Source organism: Aquila chrysaetos, chromosome 1 (genome assembly GCF_900496995.4).
Source record: "Aquila chrysaetos chrysaetos chromosome 1, bAquChr1.4, whole genome shotgun sequence".
Taxonomy (NCBI): Eukaryota; Metazoa; Chordata; class Aves; order Accipitriformes; family Accipitridae; genus Aquila; species Aquila chrysaetos.
In genome coordinates, this window is record NC_044004.1 from 81,553,908 (window position 1) to 81,578,851 (window position 24,944).

Below are 24,944 nucleotides of genomic sequence, written 5' to 3' on the forward strand. Positions count from 1 at the left end.
CCACATTTCTCCATTAAGATGCTATTCTCCAGTTTATGCTAAAGATGAAAACTCTACACCTTTTACTTGGGGTAAACTTACTCGTAACTTCTGGGTTACCACTGATTCTGGACTGGACTTCAGTAATCCAACACAGAAATCTGTAAGATCCAGTCTATCGGATGTTATAAATGGACAAGATTTGTGAATTGCAGCCCTTTCGGGTATACGGGTGGTGCAGTCAATTGCAATCTGGTCCCAGACTCCCCCCAACACTGGGGAGCTCGCGGATGGAGGCAATTGTCATATTTAGGTCTATTCCTCTGCCTCTGTTCCCCCCTACCCACCACCACTAAACTAGAGGAAGCATATTCAGACCCTGCTTGGAGGTATTAATAAAAAGTATACTATGCCACTGAGCCACTGGTTCTGAATATGTTAGACAAGTCTAGTAGCACCCCTACATTATTTTTAGGATGTGGGATGGTTCTCAGAATCAGAAAAACCAATCCCATTTCCCCTTTTTTGTGCTGCAGAGAATAAAGGTTCAAGAAATACACTTGTATGGCTTACTCTCGAGCAAAATAATTTTTAAATTACCAAGAAACTGTTTTGAAAGCAAAATCAACCGTTATACACCTCTAAAATCAGTGCATCTGAACCAGTAAAACTTTTAACGTAGGGAAAGTTAAGCTCGGTAAATTCCCAAAGTGGGCCTGTGTGAGATCCTTTTAAGTGCACCCCTCTTCGTTGTTTTTGGAGCACTGAACTAATGATTGATATGCCTCTTTTGGTACAGATTTAATCTTCTAAGCTGTATCTGTTAGCTGTATTTTAGTAGTATGCATAAGCAATAACATGCTGTTACAGCAACATTACCTCTTCTTCTTGTTCTTGATCTGATTCTGATTCCTTTCAGTTCCAAAATGCCATGCAAAAAGAGAAGGGGAAAACAGAGCAGGCAAAATGCAATTTTTTTAGAAGAAGAGAGTAGGAAAAGAGAACTTCTGACAACATTTAACAGAAAAGAAGAAAATGGAGTACATTTCTGCAATTGATTTCTTAGGTCAAAAAGCAGCAGACCTAAACTGTTGGTTTAAAACACAAAAGGCTACAGAATCAAGCAAATTACAAACAGAAAAGTTGCTTCTGGATGTTAGACTTCTAGTGACCCTTATTTGTACCAAAACTTAAATATATACATGCTTTTGCACCCATAAATTAGCATGACTAACTACTTAAAATAGTTAAGAACATTACCCATTTAAAGTTAAAATACATTGAGATGTGTTACTTCAAAATTACATATAAAATGCTATAACGAAGATTACATTATATGCTAAAAATGCTGAGGAAAAAATGAACACCAACAGGCAAGATTTTGGGCAAACAGCCTAATACATTCCTAAAAGGCATGCAGCTCCTAATCTGAGAAGGACAGTAAACAATCTGAGTTATGACAGAATAGCAATAAACTGACTCTTTCTAAGGAAACAAGTGCTTCTTAATATCTGATCTCACTTAAACAGAAATCAAGGGCACTCCCATGCAACTGGTCTCAATCTTGTTATTTATAAATACCAACTCACACTAGAGTTTTCCTCTTTTTCTGCCCTTGATATTGGACCGTTTTCTTCCCCAGATACATTAAGAGCTGTTATAACAATATTCTGAAGAAAGACCGTTTACATGATGTGACGTACTCAAAGATTCTTGAAAGATTTGATCACACGTAGGAAGAAGTCAGTGTAATATTAAAATCTAGTCCAAGTCAATATTTCTGGCACTGCTATAAGCTTTGCAAATCCTAGAGCTCATCTGCTACACTGTTATCGCTATCACCACAGATAAACAAGGCAGTTAACTAGAAATGCTATTGCAAAGCCCATTAGCTTGCAAATTGGCAAATGAAAAACATGACAAATAATTTTCAGTCCTTCTGTACTTCATACCTTAACAACATGATATTATCTACAGACATTATCCTTACGCTTTGTGAAAGAGGTATGAATGGCAATTTCATCTCCAAAGAGGTGTCAGAAGACATGGTTAGACAGTCTGGGATGCCTTCAGTAAGACAAAAAATGAACGTAGCGGTACTCACTGAGCCCCAGATCTGTCTTGCCCATGAACAGAATCTGGGTAAAATTTCTGTATGAAATCAGATTAGCATAGGTCTTGTGCAACACCAAATGAAACCACGGGAGCTATGTAGTGCAAATTGTATTTTCATCTCCCTTCTGTCCTATCTTCTGAGCCCTCAGAAAACATTCGATAACATCTTTGAACACTGGCATTAAGAGTACCAAACCCAAGAAACTGAAAGCCCTTGGGTGGTATTTATTCTTCTTTAAAATAACTGACTACAAAGCTTTAACGATATTTTGCCCTCCTACTCATTTCTTGTTTATATTATAATGCTGATGACTACAGAACAGTATAATTTCACAGTACCTTTGTGTAAATGGGCAAAGTGATGTTTAAATTACATATGGCTTGATGAACGAGGCCTCTTGTAGATTTTGGCTCCTTCATGAATGATAATCGTCCACAGGGTTCTTGAGTGGTATCTCGCACCTGGTAGGGCAAACAGACAGACGTTTAATCTGTTATTTTGCTATTTTGCTGTATAAGTTCCCTGTTCCTTTAGCAGAAAGAGGCTAGATGTGGCAGAAAAAGTCTATGTAAGCAAAAATAATGTGGTTTCTCTTTTTTTTTTCCTGCTTGTTTGTAAACGTACATACGGATGTATTTGCGTGTCAAAGCAAGAGAAGACACAAGCATGTACATGCTAACACATTAGAAACTCACTTAGTTAAAAGGCAGTCCTGACACTGTAATCACAGTCGTAAAAGAACAGAGACATTCCAGTATGTCCCGGTTTCAGCTGGGATAGAGTTAATTTTCTTCTTAGTATCTCGTACAGTGTGTTTTGGATTTAGTATGAGACTAATGTTGATAACACACTTGTTTTAGTTGTTGCTAAGCAGCATTTTTGGCTCAGTGGCTGAAAACAGTTAGAGATTACATTTACAATTTCTTCTGTTGCAAAATGTTTTCTCAAATGTATTGATAAATCCTAGTGTTCAAATGAAGAAATTTGCTGGAATATATTTATAGGTGTGACCGTTATTATCTACAAAAGATACTACATCACGCCATACTTTAAGATTTTGCAGTGAATCTGAAAAAAAAAAAAATCTCTTTCTCAGTTGTTAGTAGAAACAAGTGTAAGCACTTAGAACTGAAGATACTAGTGATGTAGTTTTAGCTTTTGTACATAATATCAGGAGGATTATGTACGATACCACAAAAGAAACACAACTGAAAGCATTACCTCATTCTTAGTTTTCTGCACTGATAAAATGATACAGTTAGATAGATGTGTACTAACTTTATCAGATTGAAAATACTAGATGCAAAGACACACATGTTTTTGAACATAGCTTGGAAAATCCATCACGGAGAAAAACACGCAAAGCCAAAGGTAGGTGGGTGGCATAGATGAAGTTCTACATTAAAACAAGCTTACAAAATATTGCTGGAAAGGAGGAAGAGAGTTTAAAAGTTGTCTAGCAGCATACAGCAAATGTAATACAATGAGGGAGGGCGTTGATTTTCTCCACTGTTTGGAAGATTCCATTCATAAAGCATTTCCCTCAAACTATTTTATGTAATGGTAATAGTGTCCTCTGTTGTAGTTGGGATGTCCCAGCAGAAGGGAAGGTTTGTGGGAAGAGGTTTGCAGTGCCCTCTGAATCTCTCTCTCTGGAAGAGAAGGTGATGGTGGCTCGGTGGCAGCAGCCCTCTGCTCCTAGCAGAGACCAGAGTGAGAGCACTTTCTTACCTGACTTACTGCTCCCTGCAGATCTCATGAACAATACAGGTGAGCCCGTGGACCACGGTGTTTATGTCGCCGGCTCTATAGCCAGGGCTAAAGCGTTAGTTAATTTTGGATGAACAGAGGTTTTCTTGTTTTGGCTTTTGTTTTACAAACTTTCCTACTCACGTAAAAGTTTTTAGAATAGAATAGTACAGTAATACATACTACAGGGTTAAAATGAGGTTACAGATGGGAATTTATCAAAATTAATTGCTTCCTTTTTCCTTTGTTCTCAAAAATATGGTAAAACCATGACTTGAAATATCCAAAAAGGAGCCATGCTTTTCTTACTGTACTCCCAAGGAAGGTTTGCACTGCTACTGAAGGGAGGATGGTTGGTTGAAGAACAGTTATATCTGTATTTACACCCATATGCACATTTACAAGTGTAGGGTACAACGATCATATTTTGATAGGTTTCTGCCAATTCTACAATGTTTTCTGACACTTTTTTGCAGTTTCCACATTTTTTCCTGCAATATATTGAACCATGGTGCAGAAAAACAAACAAGATAAAACTTGATCAGCTCATTAGATTATTAGGTAGAAAACAGGATTCGTAGAAGTACCATTTTGGTATCTGAAAGAATGCTGTGGACACATGCATGTATAATAGAACACAGGCACAGCTAGTTACATTTAGAGGAAAAATTTACTAAACTTTACGTAGCCTCTTCCGGTTGTTTTAACTGCCCAAGTCAACATTAAATCCATTATCATAAAATAATTTGGAACTGTTCTTCAGTCTGCTAAGTTTACAATAAACTCCGCAGTAGACAAAAAATAAAAATATAATCCATAGCTCATATTATAACATTACCTTAACAAACAGAGGAAGTCTGTTTTCTTTGAAGGCAAAAAAACTGAATATATGATGTTGCCCGCTCTTAGTCAGTGGCACCAAATTGCCAAAGCAGTCAACATAGATGGGTTTTCCTTCTAATACCTATTGGAAATGAAAAAGAATCAAAGCAGCAATCAATCACAGTGAGGTGGTTAGGATTTCTTCTTAAGCATAATTCTACGGTAGTTTCCATCAATTTCTTAAATTGCTAGGACTCGTCAGCATTTACAAGATTTGTTATGTTCAGTTAGCTTAAATCTGTGGAAACATTTCAGATTATTAAATTCCAAATAGAATACATTGTTAATTCAATAACAATAGCATGACACTGTAAATGACAAAATGAGTATTTAGTGTCATGAATCTGGGCAAATTCTCAATCTATATTTTAATTAGGTTTTTTTACAGGCTCTAATTTTAGCATTCTTTGCTAACCTGGCCTCATCGTAACAGTCAAAAAAATATCTTCTTCAGCAATCAAATCAAAAGTCCTTGTTTTGACTGGCAGGATAATAAGCCAGTCTGGGAAGACCATAAAGTTGCAGAGGACCTTTTTACCAATGCAAAAACTTTCTAACTTAGATTACCTGTGTGCTTAATATGCTTGCAACAGTCTGTTGCAGCAGGCAAAGACAGTGTGTATCAGTAGATTCTATTTATTTCAGCTGGATTTGTAAAGGCCTAGAGCTTTTGAAAGTCAGGCCTCAGGTAAATGCCTCTCTGAAACGCCTATATAGTGATACTGCCTACGTCTTTGGATTGCTATTGTTATGGCCCCTCCACACGTTTAAATCTCACCTTACCAGTTCTGGAGATGTTCCCTTCAAATTGCCATTACATTAACTTCTCATCCTTACTTTCCAGAAATTCAGCCTTGTCATTCAGTTTTATAAGCCCATATTTTATCTAGCTGCTCTGCACAAGAAATGCCCGTCAGAGCTTCCGGAACAGTGAGGACAAATTTTTTTGGAAAAGAGACTATACTGAGCGAAAGAATATACCATACATCTAGGTAAAGCACTTTCAATTTGTCATCCCTTCTGAGGAAGCTGACAGAGCCAGAAAAACTGCATTTAGCAGGTAGTTTGCAGGATTCCACATAGGAAAGCTTTAGCCTGTTCAGCAACAGATTTAATTTTTTTTTTGTAAAGCAGAATGTTAATCAAGCCTGCTAATTTAACTTCTTGGTATGCAAAGATGCTGACAAAACGTGACTACTGTTGACTGCCTTTTTGGTTAGCGATAACTCATTTATGGAGTTACTGGAAGTTGAGATTTACCTGTCTTTTTTGGCTTTGACTATCTCCCCTTTTCTCGCAACACCCACTTAGTATCAGGCTCAGGAACATAACTGTTCAGCAAAGAACACCACCCTCAAAACTCATTTTTACTCAGACATTCCTCTAAGAGGAAGCTATTAACTAAAAAATTCAAGGTGTCTCCTGGCAGTTTGCTACAGAGCTAATTAAAACTAAGTAATCACTGTGGGCCACCACAGAAATGACTATGAGATACCTGAACTTACAGCTAGCCTGCATCCCTAGAACTTAGTTTTAGGCTGAGAAAAAAGTGCCTTTACAACACCTATCCACTACCTCTTCAGCTTGCTGTGGACTGACTCACGTCTTCAGTCTTGTTGTGCACCTGAAACCCCAGACAAGCTATGCAAAATTCTTAAAAACTATTGCATTTTTGTTTAATAAAAGCCATGAGCAACGTCTCCTGCTTGCATACCTAGCCATCTCAAATAGATTTCATAATAGTTAGTTGGCAGTAGCTGCTCTAGTTCTGAATCTGAATTAAAGAAATGCTGACCCTGACACCAGGGAACAGGAGGACAAAGAACCTGAAACTGCTGGACTAAATGGTAACGCCCAACTTCATTTTATTACGTGATTTCCTGGCATAAAATCAGCCCAGATTCTAAGTACAACTGTTTAACAGGTCCACCGTAAAAAAAAAAAAAAAGCATCTTGGGAAACCAAATTCTTTCAATTCAGTTTTGTGCTATAGGTTTTCTAAGCCTTAGTCCCATAACAGAGAGCCGAGACTCAACCAGCCCACTCCCATATTTACTATCTCCTTGAATCCAGCTTAAGGTTCCTGCTACCTATTTTTTTTAATTGCCAAGGACTACCCTGAGAACACATCGGATGTCTTATTTGAATGCCAACGATGCTATGGAGAAAGCAAAAATGGTATTACCAAAGTCCAACAGGGAATTCCTTTCTAACTTCTGATAACCAGCTGATCGGATTTCCTTGTGGGTGAAGCGCACAATTACCTTCCACCTTGGGAGGTTGACCAGAAGACCCAAATGCAGTCAGCTGAATATAGGTAACCTTCCCACCAACCCTGTGGACTACGAGATCAGCAATTGCCCATTGGCAATAGGATTTCATCGCTCAGATCTGGCGGCTACTTTTCACTTACATCTGACTGAAGTCAAAGTTTCCATCTTAGCATGATGCATGATACTGCATCATGACAGTACTTGTTGGCACTATTAGTTTTTAGTACTTCTAGCAAATAGAAGGCAGAAAATACTAGCAAAAAAACAGACATTAGAAAATGGAGAAATCGGTTTAAGATTCTTGTACGGTACCTCTACATCCCTGCTTCTGGCAACTTCAGCGAAATTTTCTTGTTGTTCTAGAGTTTTATCCACCTTGTCATCTGTCATGCAAAAACATCTTAACCGTGCTTCAATGGGATCATGTGACTTGGCAAACACCACAAATTTGGCCATGTAGGGGACACAGATAATCTCTCTGTACACTTGGGAAGCAAAAGTAACAGATTCTTGTGTCTGTCGACAGTCTATCAACCAAAATCTGTAAAACAAAGTGAAGAATTGCATAATCAGCACAGAAGGATTTAAGCAAGAAGATGATGTGTTTTCCCATCATGGCAGCATTAGCTGGTAACCACACCAATTGTATATGACAAGTCAAAAAAAAAATAGCTACCATTTGGGAAGAATGGCCTAAGAATGCTCATGGTACCCCCTATCCATTTAGGAGCACGAAGCAAAATCAAAAGGGAAAGTATTTGGACCAGAACTTGCTCTCCTCAATGCCAGATGCAAACCCTTCACAGGGTCTCCTGCTGCACAAATTCCAGGCCATTGTTTGCCTTTCTGATAAGATCTCACTCAGCTGGAAGCTTATTTGCTTCCAAGCACATGACTGTCTTTTAAAGGCTTTAAGAAGTTCACTTGTCCTGTGGCAGTCTCGTACACCTTCTCTGAAGATTTAAATACATGAACCTTTCCATATTATTGTGTTTATGAAATATATATATCACATTTACATTTATAATATTTAAACAATTATTGATGGCTTAACAAATCAAGAAATTCTGGAAATTCATCACAGTATGCAATAAATGTTTTTTCTTCTATTCAAGTTGACTATGGCCTAACTTTGTTTTCATCTGAATTGATTCCTTATAGTGAGAATATGCGATCAAATGTTTCCTGCCTCTTACAAGAAATAAATCTCTTCTAGAATAAGCTCAGGAGTCTCTGTTTTCCATCACTTTCAACGGTTTCTGATGACATTTGAAGTGGTGATTGATCTTTCTTACCGCCATTCTTCTAGACCTGCCCAAAAGGCCTCTCAATTTATTCTTGTTTATCACATGTCATTATTTGATTTTTATGCAGAATATAAGTAGAGAAGTGTGTATTGAAAGTGTACGGTACAGATCTCCCCCTAACTGTGACTCTACAATATGTGCCTTTCATCTAGAGAAATACAGGTACTTTTTGAGAGCTGGTTGCTGCTAAACATCTGATGATGCAGAAGAGAGTAATATTCCATAAAAGTCTTACTAAAATTGCTTGTATCTAGTCATATGCTGAGCGTGCCATTTCTCTTCAAGGTTATGACCAAATTGTTAAACTACAGAGCGGGCAATTTCATCCTTTTCTCTTTAGCCCTCTGAAATCTTCCTAAGCATTGTACAATTTCCTGTTTGTTAAGTGCTGGACGCATCGGTATACCATGTTGGGGTGTTAGTGAACTGTGTCCAAACTTCTGACGTGACAGGGATGCTGTGAAAGTTTCCTGAATTTTATTGATGAGGAATAGGACACTGAAACGGCTTTTGGCATATGTTGGTAATCCTTCAGTCTGTTCTTGGACCTCCATCTCTAACAGGTGAAATATAAAGCTGCCTTGCCCAAAACACTTGTTTTATTTCTACCATCTAGCTTAAAGGTTAGCAATACATTCCTTACATACAATATAAAAAACTGAGGGTCTTTAGGTGAATGTAAATGATGTTGTCCACTGTGTAACACTGCATGTAAAATCAGAAATTATTCTTACGTGAATTTAGTCAGGGACTTTTAACTTTGATTTTGTGGTAAGTTTTTGTTATGCATATTGAAGACCAGTGATATATATATTTCTAAGGCTGAGCCATATTATATTTTGAAGACCCTGAAAGCAGATGTGTCTGCATCTGATTCCTACTACCCTTGCCTCACAGAGGCTGTGATCATCACTGACTCGCTATTCATCGTGGTTTCTAACGTGCGGTTTTACTGACAGCATCTTTCTAATGTGTATGCTGAATCTTCTCCACCAGTGGTTCCCAGTCTGTGACACATGTACCACAAGTCAAACGTAAACAGGTTCAAAGCAACAGGCAAACGCTACTGGAATAAATTACTTCCTCCGCCCGGTATGAAGGAAGGATCTGCCACCGCTATTTCATTCAGGTACCACCATGACAGAGAAATACTTAAGATTACAGGGTGAGGTCATAAGTTGTCCGATTTCACCAACGTAATTATTACAAATGAACATCTGCCTTTTACGAAGTATTGCTAGTGCATGTGAATTGGAACAAACCACCTCAAAACTTATCAAACATGCACAGTTACTTAAAACATGCCATGGAAGTTGCAACTCAGGTCAAGAACTTCAGCTTCCAGAACAGGTCCTCTTGTGACAAAATGACCCTCCACTTTACTGAAAACTACAGGTTCTTTACCCTTTCCTTGGGCCATTCAGGCCAGGACGACATTGCCCAGTAATAAAAATTTACAGAATTTCCTTAAGCCTTTCGCCAAGACAACTGAATTGTTATTTTGCAAAGATAACAACTTTCACTTAAATTTAAAATTTAAAATAATTTTACTTCTACTCCCAAAACGTTACAGCAGAAATGCACCAAGCATTTTAGGAGGAGCAACGCGTATTGCCTTCTTTCTCAAATATCACTTCATTTAGCTTCTCTGTGGAGCTGATGACATTTATTTTAAATAAAATTCACTGTGTGGGTGGAAAGCATGCTTGAGTTTGACACCCGTAGGATGGAGACGGAAGTCATGAGAGGTCAAAGACACCTCAAAAGCTGATATAATCTACAGGGGGCTTATTACTTACTGTAGATTATATGGTATTATAACCCACAAAGCATACCTTTCAAGTGTGATTTCTCTGGTCTTACTCATCTGCAGTTCAATAATAGCGAATTTCATGCTGTGCTTATCTTTAGAACATTTAGCAAACACACTGGTTAAAAAACAGGCTGATGACATTTGAAAGACAGAAGGCATGTTTGGTACATAAAGGCTCTGCATACTGATACTTTCCTTTTCATGTGTGGGAGAATTATGCTATGCTGGACTCAAACTGGAGAGGCTGTATCCTCTGAGAAATCACCATATGCTCAAATGATTTGCTGTCATACACCAGGGGCTAAAAAGCCCAAACAGATACTAATTTTTTTAAAAAGCTGCGGCTCAGGAAATGGAAAACAGCTATGCCTCAAAGTCTGCAGTTTAATTCACGTGTATTTTAGACAAATGTATCTCTTTCCCAAGCTCCGACTGAGCTAGTCTTATGAATGGGAAAACTGTTCTCCATCACTAATGATTTAACTCGACATAAACAAGTTACTGTGAATAGCAAACAGTCGGGAATCAGCTGATTCTCAGCGTGGCCCAAGGGTAGATGCACTTTTACACCAGGGCACAAGTGAAGAAATTCAAGTTAGCTTGTCCTTCAGCAAAGAAGGTAATTAATTCTCTGACTGTAAATACATGAAAAATCCCATTTTCTAACTTTAACAGCATTTAAAATCATGTTTGGATTCAAGTAGTCTGTTGAACATTCATTTAGCTTAAAAAGAAGAGGTAGAACCCATTAAAATCTCTACATGGGACCCCGCCTATATGACAGACCATTAGCAATAGTAATCAATTTTAATGCCATCATCAGGATTAGGAAACATCCACTACTAATACGTATTGTAGTTCCATAAACTATCACCCTCATTCTGGCTGTGCTTCAGGTGTAGCCCTGCTGGGGACTTCACAATTTTAGGGACTTTGACCTCTCAACCTTTGCATCTAGTCAACACATCTGGTTCTTAAATTAATAGTTAATTTATCCCGTTAAACAGAGCACTGCAGGTAGCAGATGAGAGCTAAAACACTTTAAGATCTCCCTCTTGTGGTCACTGCTGTTAAAGAAAAATGTTTAGTTGAACTGAAAAGCAGCGTACATAAGCAAAGCATCCAACTTAATGGGAAGAAAGCCATTTCTGAACTGAGAAAGTATAGAAAAATACTTTATTTCGCCTAATGTTAAAGTTATACTGTAGATTGGATTGCAAGAGCTGCACTTATTTTAATTAATTCATTAAATAGCAAACCTGATCTAATAGTAATAACTGTTCTGGACACGGAATGTTTGCACTGAAGGAAATTCAATGAATTTCATGGGCAACTTACTCAAGGTTTTTTTGTTGGTTTTTTTTTTTTTTTTTTTTTTTTTAAACTACCCATCCTAAATTTAATACTTTCCAGGTCATGGACTGCATGTCCTGTTACAGAGAAGGAGATTTCTGAGCATTTCTGTGACATAAATCTTGGACAGTATACAAACTAAAATACATACATACTTTTTTTTTTTTTAATACGAAATTCTGTTTTCAGAAAGACAGCACTTGAATCTCATCACAAGAACAGATGGTTGGAAGAGATTCTTCTAGATCACAGTTTGGTACACCTACAGGCCTTTCTGCTTGATTTCTCATTTGTTGGATATTCTGGAAGTAACATCTTTTATAAGATGTATAATGAGCTACCCAAATAAGGGATTTCTGTTTCCATGGAATTTTGCATATTTCTGCGTCTGGGGAGAGAACAGGTATTCAAAATGAAACAAGATTTTTTATAACTACCTAAAAATTGAACTGTCCCTCAGATTACTATTTCAGAAAAATTAGTATGTCAATTCATTTCTGGGATCACAGCAGGTGCTGACTGCAAAGACTAATGGCCGAGATAAAAATGACAAGAACATCAATTTCTTTCTGCAGCTGGTAAAGACTGTAGTGCTTACAGCTCTTGAACATCATCTCTCTGGACTAGGAGGCTCAGGGCTTCCCAAATACCTTGCCAATTTGTTCACAGCATAGACAAAATATCTATGTTCCTTCTACTACATAAACTGAAATAGTTTAAAGGAAATATTTGTTGAAAAAAGACATGCACTTGAATGTAAAGCACTGAAACTCATGTTTTGTTGTATAGATACCTGGCAGAGACATTTGTTGTGAAGGAAACACATTCATTAACAAATGTCAGTGGTGTTGTTCCAGTGATGTCTTCCCATTGGGCAGGGGTGGTTCCTCCTGAAATGGTAAGAGATTTTTAAAAAAATTAAAACCAAGTCTGCAACTTTCTGCTTTTAAGAAAAATTTTACGTTCTTCTGAGTTTTTAATAGCTATGAAACCAGTAATAATCCCAGACATGCCTTTTTAAGTCGACGTTATTCCACTAATGCTAGTAGGATTGTATGGGTTTCCCCTGAGAAAACAAAGTGCCCAAATGATTTTCAAATCATGAGTCCTGTAGCACAGCTCCAGAAATGTTACAAGAGGCTAGAATTTTTTTTTTTTTTTTTTTTGGGGGGGGGGTTAGGGGGAGAGATGTAATTTATTAGAAATTATTTCTGTTTGGTTTAGACTATTCACATATGCGGGGTAAAATTGGCACAGATATAGTGCAGTTAAACCTGTACTGTTACACCTGGGAAACAATAATAATGTTACTAATAGTGACAACTACAATTCATGATTTCTATAATCTACTTCTTTTTCAAATAATTCAAAGACTCGGGTCCAGTATGTACATAACTAAGAAATTTCTTTTGCACATTGCTATGAAAACCTATGAAAAAAATCTGTCTGACAAGCTCCCTGGAAGATCTTGCAGTTGAAATGTGCGCCTCCATATCATGCTGTACAATAGACAGCCTTCTGGATTCCCATCAGTCTATTAAGTGTTTCTGTCCTCTTTGTCGCACACGTTGCCAGCTTCCTATTTGGCCCATGCTGCTGAAAATGTGGGCACAATCTGTCACCCTGCAGCTGTGTTTTTGAGTTCTTCAATATATGTCCCTGCCTCACCTTTTGGTGAGGAACGTCCAGTTGGTTTCCAGTTACCTTAAAATCACCCTGAGCTTACAGAAAACAGAAATAGAAGTGTTTATTCTAAGAGCAGTTACAAATATTTATAAAGCACATATGAAGAACTAAAGGAAAAACTATGCATAACCAGGGCTAAGTCAGAACGCATGTCTGTTCCTCCTCTCACCTACAGCTGACTCATTAGATATCCATTTGACCACGCAGTACAGTCTTTATGCAAACCTTAAACCAAGTTGTATCTGTAAAGGAATACTAGTTTTCAGGAAATAGCTTCTTTCTCCTTTTCATGAAGCATTCTTGGATCTAATTTCCCTTTTGAAAATTTCTAGAGGATCCTTGCAGATTTACTGTCCATCCAAAAACTGACCCAAATTCCTCTTTATAAATGAGACCATTCTTCTCTCTTTAAATAAACACTGTTTCGCTCTCTTGGAAATGCAAATACTTCTTTGTTGACCAGATGTTGTTTCTGCTATTTCAGCAGCTACCTAACACCTTTCTATGAAGAAATTGTAAAAGCACCTGTTCTCCAGAACAACTCATTGGCACATCTCAGGGTGTAATGCATCTTACATTGGGTTGGTATTTGAAATGAGTTTGAAAATTAAGAAAGATGCGACCTTCTAAACAGAATAAATGCACGCATCTCATTTCTGCCTCTTAACTAAGCCTGAATGAGATGCTAATAACTTTGGAGTTAATGCAAGTATAAAGTGTTTAACTCCAATATTTTCCTTTGAAGCATACTGCAACATTATGTCTGTACTACACTTACTCTGCTAGGCAGAGGTATGTTGGTTCTCAAGAAACAAACTGTAAGGAAGATGCAAAAAAAACCAAACCCGAAGTCTATGATTATATTACACATCTCTTGTTAGTCCAAACAACAAATGTTATTTCTGCTATAAAGTAATTGTTTGGAAAGTAGTTTATTTTTACAGCCTCTCATCCCAGTCAGGTTTTCACCAAGCTTCCCATGTGTATAATCAGTTTAACATACACAGCCCACAACGACTGACAATTTTAAGACGCGCATAAAAAGCTCTAGTATTCGCATCCTACCTGTTATGCTGCATAGTAACCTTAAAGTGGGTGTGTCACCTCCATAACCATTCATGATCCCATCACTGGAGGCCTTGGGGACGGGAATCGTCATGGTGATGGGTTTATGGAACTTCCTCCTCCTGGGCTCCAGTGTGACTATAGGACTGAAGGTAGCCTTGTTGCCTAAAATCTTCTTTGTAAGCTCAGTATGCATAGGTTGAGCCTTTCCAAAGCAAAACACAATAACAGAATAGTTACTTGAAAACAGGTTAATGAGCATGTAAAGAACTGGGTCTGTATATTGCCACAAAACCCTTAAGTTAGTACAGTAAATGGCACAATTTCCCACAAAAATCTGCAGACAGAAGAACTGACGGCCAGTGAGAAGGGGAAAACTCCCTTTTTCAACTTTCCCACACTTTCCTCCTTTTCCTATCCCCCTTCTTGGTGCTTGTCAGACCCTTTACAGCATTAATTTAATACACTTAACCAGCAGCAAATGATTCCCTTGTCTCCTTTTTTTTTTCTTAGAACAAGGTCTGAGCTATTTTAGTAACCTACAGCTATTCACAAGGGATTTCAACAAGCACAGTCTCCTGGCCAAGGTAAGTTGTGGATGCATGCAGCAGGAGGAGGGGATGGAGGGAGGGGAAGGACTTCCCCCTCTTTCAGTAGCAAACCGATAGGCTGGTTTACTTCATGCTGAGAATCTGTACATTTGACCTAGTTATTAGAGCACTTCATACTTCTCTGATGCCTTTCATAAGAACTATTTAAGAAATTGTTCTATGACCTACACTAATATATCACCATCACCATCAAAACTGGGTGCTTTTCCCAAGATCATATAGACATTTAACAGACAGGAATCTGAATTAACTGGAATACCGAAAGCTTTACCACTAGCTTTGACTTCCGCATAGATTTTTTTTTAATTATTATTTTTACAAGAAGCATTCTAGACAACAACATACAACATAATAAGCTGCATATGCTGGCTCTCCATTCAAACAAGGTGATTTTACACTAAAAAAAAAAAAAAAAAAAAAAAAAAAAAAAGAGATAAGCTTTGTAATTGTTTCATTGTACCTGGAGGCCAACGCGAATTCGTTTGGTTAGAGCCCCTTCCGGGAAGACTGCCTGCACTTGTGGTACAACAGTGCTGCTCAGCACACCTCCCTCAGGTCCGATAAGGTTGCTGTCCTGTTTGATCCGGGATACCACTGCAAAGTACTGAGGGAAATCTCGGGTGATGATGCGGCAGATACGTTTCTTCTCAAGCTCCTCTGGAGTGTCAAGTACTGAGGCCAAAAGAGAAGATGGTCAGAAGACAAGAATATCGTAGAAACAATACAGCGAACTTCAAAATGCATTCAAGCTTTTCACAGTTTAACTGCAACTTACAAAAAGTATTTTGTCTAGAAATGAAAGGGGAAAAGGAACCATACCCCAGTATTTTAAGTTCAGTTAAAACAGAGAAAGCAAGAAAGGAACAGACAGACCGAACAACTAACTGAAGGGAGCTTAAGACAGCAAACTCAGAACGTGTTGACCACATCCCCCAAATCAGCAGGTAAACAAGCAAAGGGATTGGTCCAAGCCCCTTTCTACTTTACATGTTTACACTATGGCCTGAAGTAGCATCCAGGAAACTAAACTCCAAATCAAAAAAGTACCAAAGTATGAGTTCAGCCTTAAGTATGTGATTTGGCTTGTTGACTTTTGTTTTAAAAAAAAAAAAAAAAAAATCAAAATTAATAACAAATTCTGCAGATCCTAGACAGCCCAAGGCCATTCTGTTCTCTGAGAAAGCAAGAGTACCCATGACTGACATTTCCTCCCACACATGTAGCTGCTTGGAAAGGATTAGTACGATAATTGCCTTGTTTTGGAAAGATGTTTGCCATGGAAGCTTTTCATTCAACACTATGAAAAGGAGCAGTAGAAAACCTAAGTCTAGCATCTATTGTCAGCTTCGTGATGGTAGATTTTGTTTTGTCCCACTACTTCAGCAGACCATGCAAGGCAGTAAGCACAAATACACAGTGCTTCTGCTGACTCCTGTACTGAGAACATGATTATGCTCCAGTGTGACTGAAGTGAAGTATCTGGAGAATGTAGCATCAGAAATTCTAGGGCAGACCAAACATGAGGTGCTAAATAGAATAAATGGAAAAAAGCTATTACCCCCAGTTACAGAAGTAATGCAGGAGCAGAATAAATAAAAAAGGTCACACTGGATACCTTCATCCATCCCATTCAAGATTTCATTCAGTTCATCCTCAGTGTATTCACAGAAATGCTCCTTCCAGCTGTCCCCATTCTCACTGCGCAGGATCACCAGCTCTCTCTCTTTCCCACGCAGAGCAGCAAAATGGGGAATCTCCACAATCACAGGCCTGGCACAGCAACACAGCGCATTAAATGCACACGGGAGAGAGGAGGAAACAGGATTAACAGCAACTCTATTCAGTCTGCTACAAAGTGACCTGGAATTCTACCTATTTCACTGGAATACTTTGGCATAATTCTAAACTAGTAGGTCACTAACATATACTAGATTTTTACAGGGACCCAGTAAATGCTGAAGGACAGATTAAAAAGTGCATTCACCTCTTTCCACAGTGCGAATGATATTTGGTAAGATAATAGTGCTTAGCTAGAAATTTGGTGATTGTTTTGCAGGTTCATAAAAAAACTCATGCTCATTATAGGTGTCACTACTGTCTGGGTTAACCTGTGCAACTTCATTTCAAAGAGAATCTACTGTAACGTATATGAATAGTAGGACAAATTCTGATCTCACTTATACTAGTGCAAATCAGAATAATTCCATTGCAATCAGTAGGCAGTTGTATCCTGTGCCAATTTTACTTCATTGTAACTCTATATATTCCAATGAATTTATTCCCGATTTACACTCTGGGAGAGATAAAGGAGGTCCGAGGAGATCATCTGGGTTTCTATTTCAGTATAAGAGATAAGAATTTGCCGTGTTGCCTTACAAGCAGATGTCGATGTATTTATCAGTGTATGTGTCCATATATATACACACACATATACAACACGTGTACATATATCTGTATTTATATATACATGTACATACATACTCTTAGAAATAACAGAGAAAATACAAATATATTTGTATATACACTTCTCTAATTAGAGGACTCACACAGGTTACCATGTACATAGTAAATGTCATGTGTTCTATTATACTGGTGGTATCCAACATATAACTTATTGAATAATCAGTCCTTGATACAAAAACATCTTTGAATTTACAGTAGATTCCTTTTTTTTGGTCCCAATCCAGGTTGCTTTGCTACAGACATCAAGCACATAACTAGGAAGATTTCATGCCAAAACAAAAATGAAGGCCACAGTACTTTAAGAAAAAGATACAAACATACCACCAAAACAAAACCACATACCACAAGGGTTGAAAAATGGTCCACTAAAGGTTGGGTATACAAAATTTCAAATAATAGAAAGGGACGATATCATGGGCATAATGACATAAAAAAATCATATTGCAGAAGGAGGAGAAGAATGGGGAGGTCAGCATCCATCAATTTGTTTCAAGTCTCTCCTACCCAAGGAATTTGGTCCCAGGAGGCCCCAGCTGAAGGATTCGGCTGACCAAACTTTCTCCCTCATTAAGTGGGGGAGGAGCCGTAGGCAGATGAAGTTTACTGAGTACATCCAAAGCAGCAGTGAAAGAAAGAACATAAATAAACTTTATGTATTTTTTGTGCCAGAACGCCAGTGCCACTGTCTGGTCCACAGAGTGGAATTAGGCTGTACACTGAATAAGGTTCCGTCCTAGCGATGACAATTTGGTGATCAAAATCAGCAAAATTAGTTTTGTTAATTTAGGATCTTTTCTTGCTTATGGGAAGACAATGGGGGGTTTTGGCAGTGAACTCAATGGGAACAGGAGCTGGACCTTAGAATGCATTTCTGCAAACAGTACAGTAATTGTCTGATTTCACTGCCAGTACAACACCTAGAAAAACGCTTGCAGGAAAGGCGTAAAGATCTAAGAATGAATAAAACTGTGCTATATCCTAGTCTTTCAGGTGAGACATTCTCATTAGATAAAGAAACCATTAAAAAGAAAATGGGAGACATACTTAAGGTCAATTTGTGTGTGACAAAGATAATGGGAAGACTGAATGTGACAGCACAATATTTCTTCTGCTCTTTAGATTTCTTTCTGCTTCTCTTTAAAAGTGACCAAGATGTGAAAAGAATAAGTGGTACAAAGCATCTGATTAGCCAGCTTGTTTGCTATTACTTCTGATATTAAGAGGTATCCTGTCTGTCAAAAGGAATGGTTGGCTTGCTCTTAGCATCACATTTGCAGTGTTTCAGAACTGCTCTTGCTTTTTTACCAGATTAGAGCAACAGCGAAGTAGCTAAAACATGTCTTGGATATGTTCTCCTTTCACACTCCATGTAAAAGCAGTGGGCAGTTAAAAACTACCTATCAACATTTTTTCCTCTCTTTTCTCTAAGCTCAATCTTTTAGAAAAAGCACTAACGAAGATAGTGGCTCTGATGACTGCCTGTTACAACAGGATTTTAAAGCAACGGATTTCATTCAAAATGGATTTAAACTATTGCTGTTTACAGAGTCACTTCCCCCCACCCCAATTTCTGAATGAAGCTATTTATTGTAATAGAAGGGGTTCCTTCAATCATCCACTTTTGGATGCCACAGTTGATAGGGAGAACAGTCGGTAAAACAAATAAAAAAAAGTGTGGATAACTGCTGCTTTCAGCTGAAAATTGCTAAAAGAAGCTCAGCAGCAGACACAAATCTGATCTTTCTACGGGTTTTGCAGCATAGGACAAAAGAAATGGCAAAAAAATTCCAGGGTTGTCCTATTGCTTAATTTAGCAATTGCAACCCCAGAAAAATCAAAGGCACTGTGCTTCCCTGATAGTCCAAATTACTGATAACACAACGCAAGTCTCTAAAATAAGCAGCTGTAACTTGTGTTGTATATGTAGCAGGCTTTACATTTGGGCTTTAGATCAGTGCTGTGCTATTCATGCCGTGTATGTAGATTACTTAAATACAGTATGAACTCCCTTTTCTGGCTGCCAAGGGGTCTCTTCCCACTATAATATCACAACACTGAGTAATAATTATATCCAAGGAAGCACATTAACCTTAGCGCTAGTGGTTAAAATATCCATTTTCAAAGGAAAAGGCGTAAAAGCTTTGTGAATTGTTAGCTAACAACCGATTTGTATTTCACACGACCAGTCTGTTACCATATGTTACAAACATCTTTTCCTGTTCAAGTCTTGAAAAAGGAACCATTTCAGTGCAACTTGCAAAGACATGAAAATAGACCGAACATTTTCCTTTAGGCCATATGGCACCCCTTACCCAAGAAACTGAGCACCAGAAGGTCCAACTTCAATCAGGCGGCTGGCCAGACCTTCGCCTTCCACCATAGGAGGCATGGTGGCCAGTCTGTGGCGTTTCACCAACCGGCAAGTCACTCGTGTTGGAGCAGTGCATTTCCGCGGCGGAATAATGATTCGTAGTCCGTTATGTCTGCAACCTCTCATGGCACCCCCACGAGCATCCACCATGAAACTAACTAGGAAGCTGAAAAATCAGGGGACAAAAATTAGATACAAAACATACCAAAATTCCTTTGGGTATGTTCCACATACGTGACAAACTACCTATGTAAATATAGCTCTTTCTCAAGATGTACAATTAGAAAAAGCCTTTCTCCCATGTGAAGCACCAAATCATGCTAAGATAATTTATTAATTAAACTGACAAGTGCTATCTAAGAGTTCTTCACAGAAAGTCTTGTCTTACAGTGCTGCTGTTGGTAAAAATACCAGCAGTCACTAATAAATGTGAGCACATGTGTGTGTACCTATTAAAGTCAAGTGCAAATATCACTACTCTGTACCTGCAAGCATCTATATTGTAAAGTTGGCACTCTTTAAATACTTTACAAGCAAATCTTACTGAAGAAAACTATTTATGACTCAAGAATGTAAAGCCAATTCTGATTGGAGGGGTTGTTGGGGTTTTTTTAGGTTATCTATATAATTTTCTAGGTTTTTGATAAACTAATTTTCAACAAAAATGGATTAAAAAAAAATCAAATTTCGCTCTGGAGTGTGTGGATACAATTCCTAATACATCAGTGGAGCTAGCACCTATTTGTATAGAAAACCCAACATGTCATTATTTTTGAAGACAAATTTTGGATTTTGGTGAGATGACAGTAGCTACAGTCACTATATAAGAGGTTTATTTATGGATTTTTGTTTTTCTGTGTTACTTTGCACAGCGATACAATGTCCCAGTGGAAAACTTACAGCTGCAGAAAGCCATCTACAGGGAGCCCTCTTCTAGCACAAGGTAAGTTATCTTATTTATTTCTTTTTCTTTGAAAGGGAGAAAAACATTTCATGGAATTTCTTTTATGCTGAACTTTTTATACTTCCATATATAATCAACAGGTAGATTTTGACAGGTTTGTTACAAATATTGGGAACATTCTTGGGAAAGGTGTAGAACTACTTCAATTTTTTTTACTGGTTTATGACTTAGGATCATGCCTGATGTGGGATGGGAATGTCAGGTTGCTGGAAGTGAAAATTAGATGAGACAGAATGGTATCAGGCCTACTTCTAGCCACTAAAATAGAATCATCACATGGGGAGTCGCAGAAATGCTACTGAAGGACCTGCAATAGAGAAAAGCCCTTATAACATGAGTAACAAATACAGGTATTTTTCCACTGTCCCCTTGACCGTTCTGTGCAACAAACATTGCATCCATTCATTGTCCACACAGCTACAAGTAATTCCACATGCTGTAAAAACACAACACTCAACACACCGTGCAAGTCAGAAAAATGGATGATGGAGAGGAGCCACAAGCGCCAGTCAGAAGCACACCATGCACCACGGATGCCAGTCTTTCTCACACATGCAGTCTCCTATTCTACTGCCATTCATATACCTCTAGATTTTGTTTAGTGTAAAAGTCTGGGTAGTACAACCATTATCTCATTCCTTAGAGGTTGGTGTTTCTGTGGTTTTAACAAGGGGGAAAAAAAGAAAATGAAAACATTTTACAGCTTTGATTCCCTGGGGATTAATTTAGAAAAATGGGAGCTTCCTTCATAAAATACATACTTTATACATTTTAAAGCACAGATGAAAGACGAGCTTAAGAGATACTAAATGCTCAATTGTTGCAATAATGCTCTGTTGCTTGCACTGCAGTTTTCCTTTAACTGTATGAAGTAGTGTTATCAAAGTGGTTCTGAATTATGTTTCAGAGAATCAGTCCAAGTCTCTGTCATAATGGGTGCATTAGAGGTAGTTAATAACACTGAGTGCTGGAAGAAGAATTTCACATTTTGATGCTAATACTATGAGCAACAGAAATATTACCCCGACAATTACCAGAAGCTAATGAGTGCGCTTACTGAATTAAATTAGCATTCACATTTCTCATTGTGTAAGCTGTCATGAATACAATTTTTAGGATTCAATTATTTTCATTATTGACACAATACTCAAGACTGTATACTTTAACAACAGGATCACCTTCTTTCGCTGTCCATTAGTGAAATATTAGTGCTAGGTCATCTTTCTGTCTTATGTCCTTCTTAGCTTATCTCCCCATGTGTCTCAGCAATGCCAAAACCACTGTTAAGTGCTAGAAGAGTATGTACACACAAAAGGTAAGGGTCCAAATCAAGTAATCTCCCTTCTGACCACAATAATGGGTTCTGCTGCTTTTAATATCGTGCTCTTTCTCCGTATAGTAATTCCTTTCAGACTAACAAAAAGCTAAGCAGAGTGCTGAAATAGCAGTGCCTTCTCATAAAGCACACGTTACCCAATTAAGATAACTAGCTTGCGGTGTAGAACCAATACAAAAGCTGAAAAAGCAGTGGTCATCCTTGATTTTGACCATCTGTAACAAACTGGTATCTCACCTCACACACAGTCATAGCCTTGTGTTCCCACACCTGCAAAACTTGGGATCTAACACAGATCAATTAAAAACTGAGTGTGGCATTTGTCTCTAGTAAACACTCGAGATGCAAAGGGATACCTGTGTGTGTTCAGGCCTGAAAGTTGCAACTCTTTCTTTCAGTTTAAGTTTACTGAACGTGCTTGGTGGGTCAGAGAAAGGTCTGTCAGTGAATCTATGGCAAGGTCTATCAGTCAGCTGTCACTGAAACCAACTACCGCTCCAAAGAGTGGAAAAACAGGCAAATGTAAGTATCATTGGAAGGTGGACACAAAGACAACAATGATCAGGATAAAAACAGTAGGACATTATTATTATGCACTGTAAAAACAACTCTTTATATCATAAAAAAGATCTAATGTATTTACTAAAGAATGAGACACAATCTGGCAAACAGGATTGTTCATCACAGTATACACCACAAAATAGACTTGTGCCATATCACTGAAACAGACCCCTAGATGAAACGGGAGATTCCCGAAGGGTTCTGTGACTTCTGGTTGAGTCTGAAACCACCTAAGAAACTGCAAGTACCCTTCAACTGCTGGACAGCAAATTCAGGCAAACATAGATTAGTATGAGGACAGCATAGAAAGATTAGTCCTCATACTAAATATGGAGGAGCCAGTTCACAAAACCACCTATATACTACTATGAAATGTCCAGAAAACAAATTTTGGAGAACTAGCACGAATATAGCGCAAAAGAAAGAAACTGAAGGGGAAAATTCCTCAGCTCCAGAGCCGTGGCATAAAAGTCTGAAAGGATAGTACACTGATGCAGGATTTGTAGAGCTGACACAAAATGTACAAATACGTTCTTTTTCCCCATACCACCCTGTTTATTTCCCAAACTTTTTGCCACGTTCATTTTTTCATCCACTTATTTAATCCAGTTTCTTTTCATCCCTGTTTCTAAATCAGCATGTTTCACATAATTTTGGATATGTAATAGAGTCAAGCAATTAATTCATAACAAAGCATTTTCTGAATCATAGCAGCCTCTTTTTCTGCCTATTTGCTACCTAATAGGGCATCTGGATGGCGACATTACTGTTCCAGGACTGGAAAAGGTTTGCCCTTTTGCAGGACTGTGTATATCAATATACAAATAATTCAGACAAAACGAAGGCGTGACATAAAACATGCTTTCTGAAATGTGCAATTAGGAAAGTGAAAAAATTGTATGACTAATATATAGGAAATGTAAACCGCAAATTAATTATTTCGTTGCCCACACACACACGCATTATTTTTCCTCTCTCTAATGTTTCTTTTACCAGATGTTGTTAAGTGACAAGACTGAGATAGGAAGAGACCGTACTCAAATGAACAAACAAAACTAGCAGCAATAATTGGCAGATTGAGCCATCGCTCTGGGAATTGGTACCTTTTCATTATAAACTCCCATGGTCAAGAAGAAAATAATATGTAATACTAGAATATGAATAACCCTAACATCATATATACTCCCTGAAGCTTAGGTGCAGGGGTGCTTCTCTTATTGCATGCAGAGAGACAGTGCTTTGCTTCACCATCCCTCAGAGGCACCCATTCAATCTTTGCATCGATCTTCCCTGCTCTGACTTAAAACTTCTTAAGATCCTCCTTCTGCAAAGGGCGCTGGGCACCCTCTGCTCACGCTAACTGGATGGTGCAAAAAGTGACTTCTGGCTAAGCGGGAAACACAGAGCTTACTCCGTGTTCCATTTGCAGGAAGCACCACTACAAGCACTACCAACCATCTACGTACAGAGAACGAAGAGGAGAGGGCTCATGGAAGAGAAACACAAATGACTGTGAAGACTTCAAGGCGGGGGGGGTGGAGCAGAAATGTTAATAAAAGGGATTAAAGGGAATCAGAAAGCTCTTAGAGGTTATCACTGGAAGAGGAGAAGAAAGGAGGCATCCTAAAAAAATTAGGCTGATAAATCTTCCTTACGTGGTTCTGTGATAATTTATTATAACATTAAAAATTAAAGAAAATGTAAAAAAACCCAAAATAACTTACAGGAACTCCATGTAGATACAATAGCTACAGTTTTCAGAAGGGGTTAAAAATGGCGTAATAGGGGAAGGAAAACCTTAGCAGGGACTAACTATGGTTAAGAGAAATGAGGTGAAACTGAGGAGAGGGAAAACAATACAAATAGGAGAAAACTTTTGGACAGCTGATAAGTAGGAAAACATTCTTGTGAGCCATTTAAAACAAAAGTGGCCAAAATAAGTGAACTGGTTGATCAAGCAATGCATCAAAATTACATGTACTTTCCATCAGCAAAAGCCTATTTCAGAACATGTTTTAAATGTACTTCCTATAATAACTATACATAGGAGAAGCATCCTTCTTTAGCAGTGACTTCGGTTTACCTTGGCAATCCATGGCAACAACTTAAATTTCAATTAAGTGATGATTCAAAAATCAAAGCAGGTTATGGGTTAAAGCAGCAAAGTCAAAATTTGTATGTCGGGGTGACTAGGGCAACAATGAGATGATCTTTCTCAGTACTAAGACGGCCTTTGAGTAAGTTTCATTTTCTGCCAGTTTTAAAGGTTCAGTTAGAAATGATGCGTGACACAAACATGACCCTGACAGTCTTGCAGATTGGATCAATACTGAGCTTTCCTGAGATTTAGCAAGGTGGAGGTCCAATACAATAGCCAAATCAATGAAACAAATTAGGTTTTGGGAAATCGTTGCC

General features: G+C 38.1%; 1 protein-coding gene and 1 long non-coding RNA gene across 2 annotated transcripts in view; one reads left to right on the top strand and one right to left on the bottom strand.

Annotated features, from left to right (window-relative positions):
* ANK2 (ankyrin 2) overlaps positions 1–24,944 on the bottom strand; it is a 266,851-nt gene that overhangs the window by 39,419 nt on the left and 202,488 nt on the right. Inside the window, exons 30-39 of the mRNA XM_030020810.1 lie at positions 19,610–19,834; positions 17,802–17,900; positions 16,450–16,604; positions 15,295–15,506; positions 14,224–14,428; positions 12,266–12,362; positions 7,312–7,540; positions 4,683–4,808; positions 2,434–2,556; positions 859–891 (exon numbers count right to left, since the gene is read on the bottom strand). Coding sequence (XP_029876670.1) covers positions 859–891; positions 2,434–2,556; positions 4,683–4,808; positions 7,312–7,540; positions 12,266–12,362; positions 14,224–14,428; positions 15,295–15,506; positions 16,450–16,604; positions 17,802–17,900; positions 19,610–19,834 — 1,504 coding nt within the window. The remainder of the gene's footprint in view (positions 1–858; positions 892–2,433; positions 2,557–4,682; positions 4,809–7,311; positions 7,541–12,265; positions 12,363–14,223; positions 14,429–15,294; positions 15,507–16,449; positions 16,605–17,801; positions 17,901–19,609; positions 19,835–24,944) is intronic.
* On the top strand, positions 20,378–24,376 carry LOC121233171. The gene is made up of 3 exons (XR_005932032.1): positions 20,378–20,611; positions 21,877–21,947; positions 23,959–24,376. It is a non-coding gene; the product is annotated as an uncharacterized LOC121233171 (long non-coding RNA).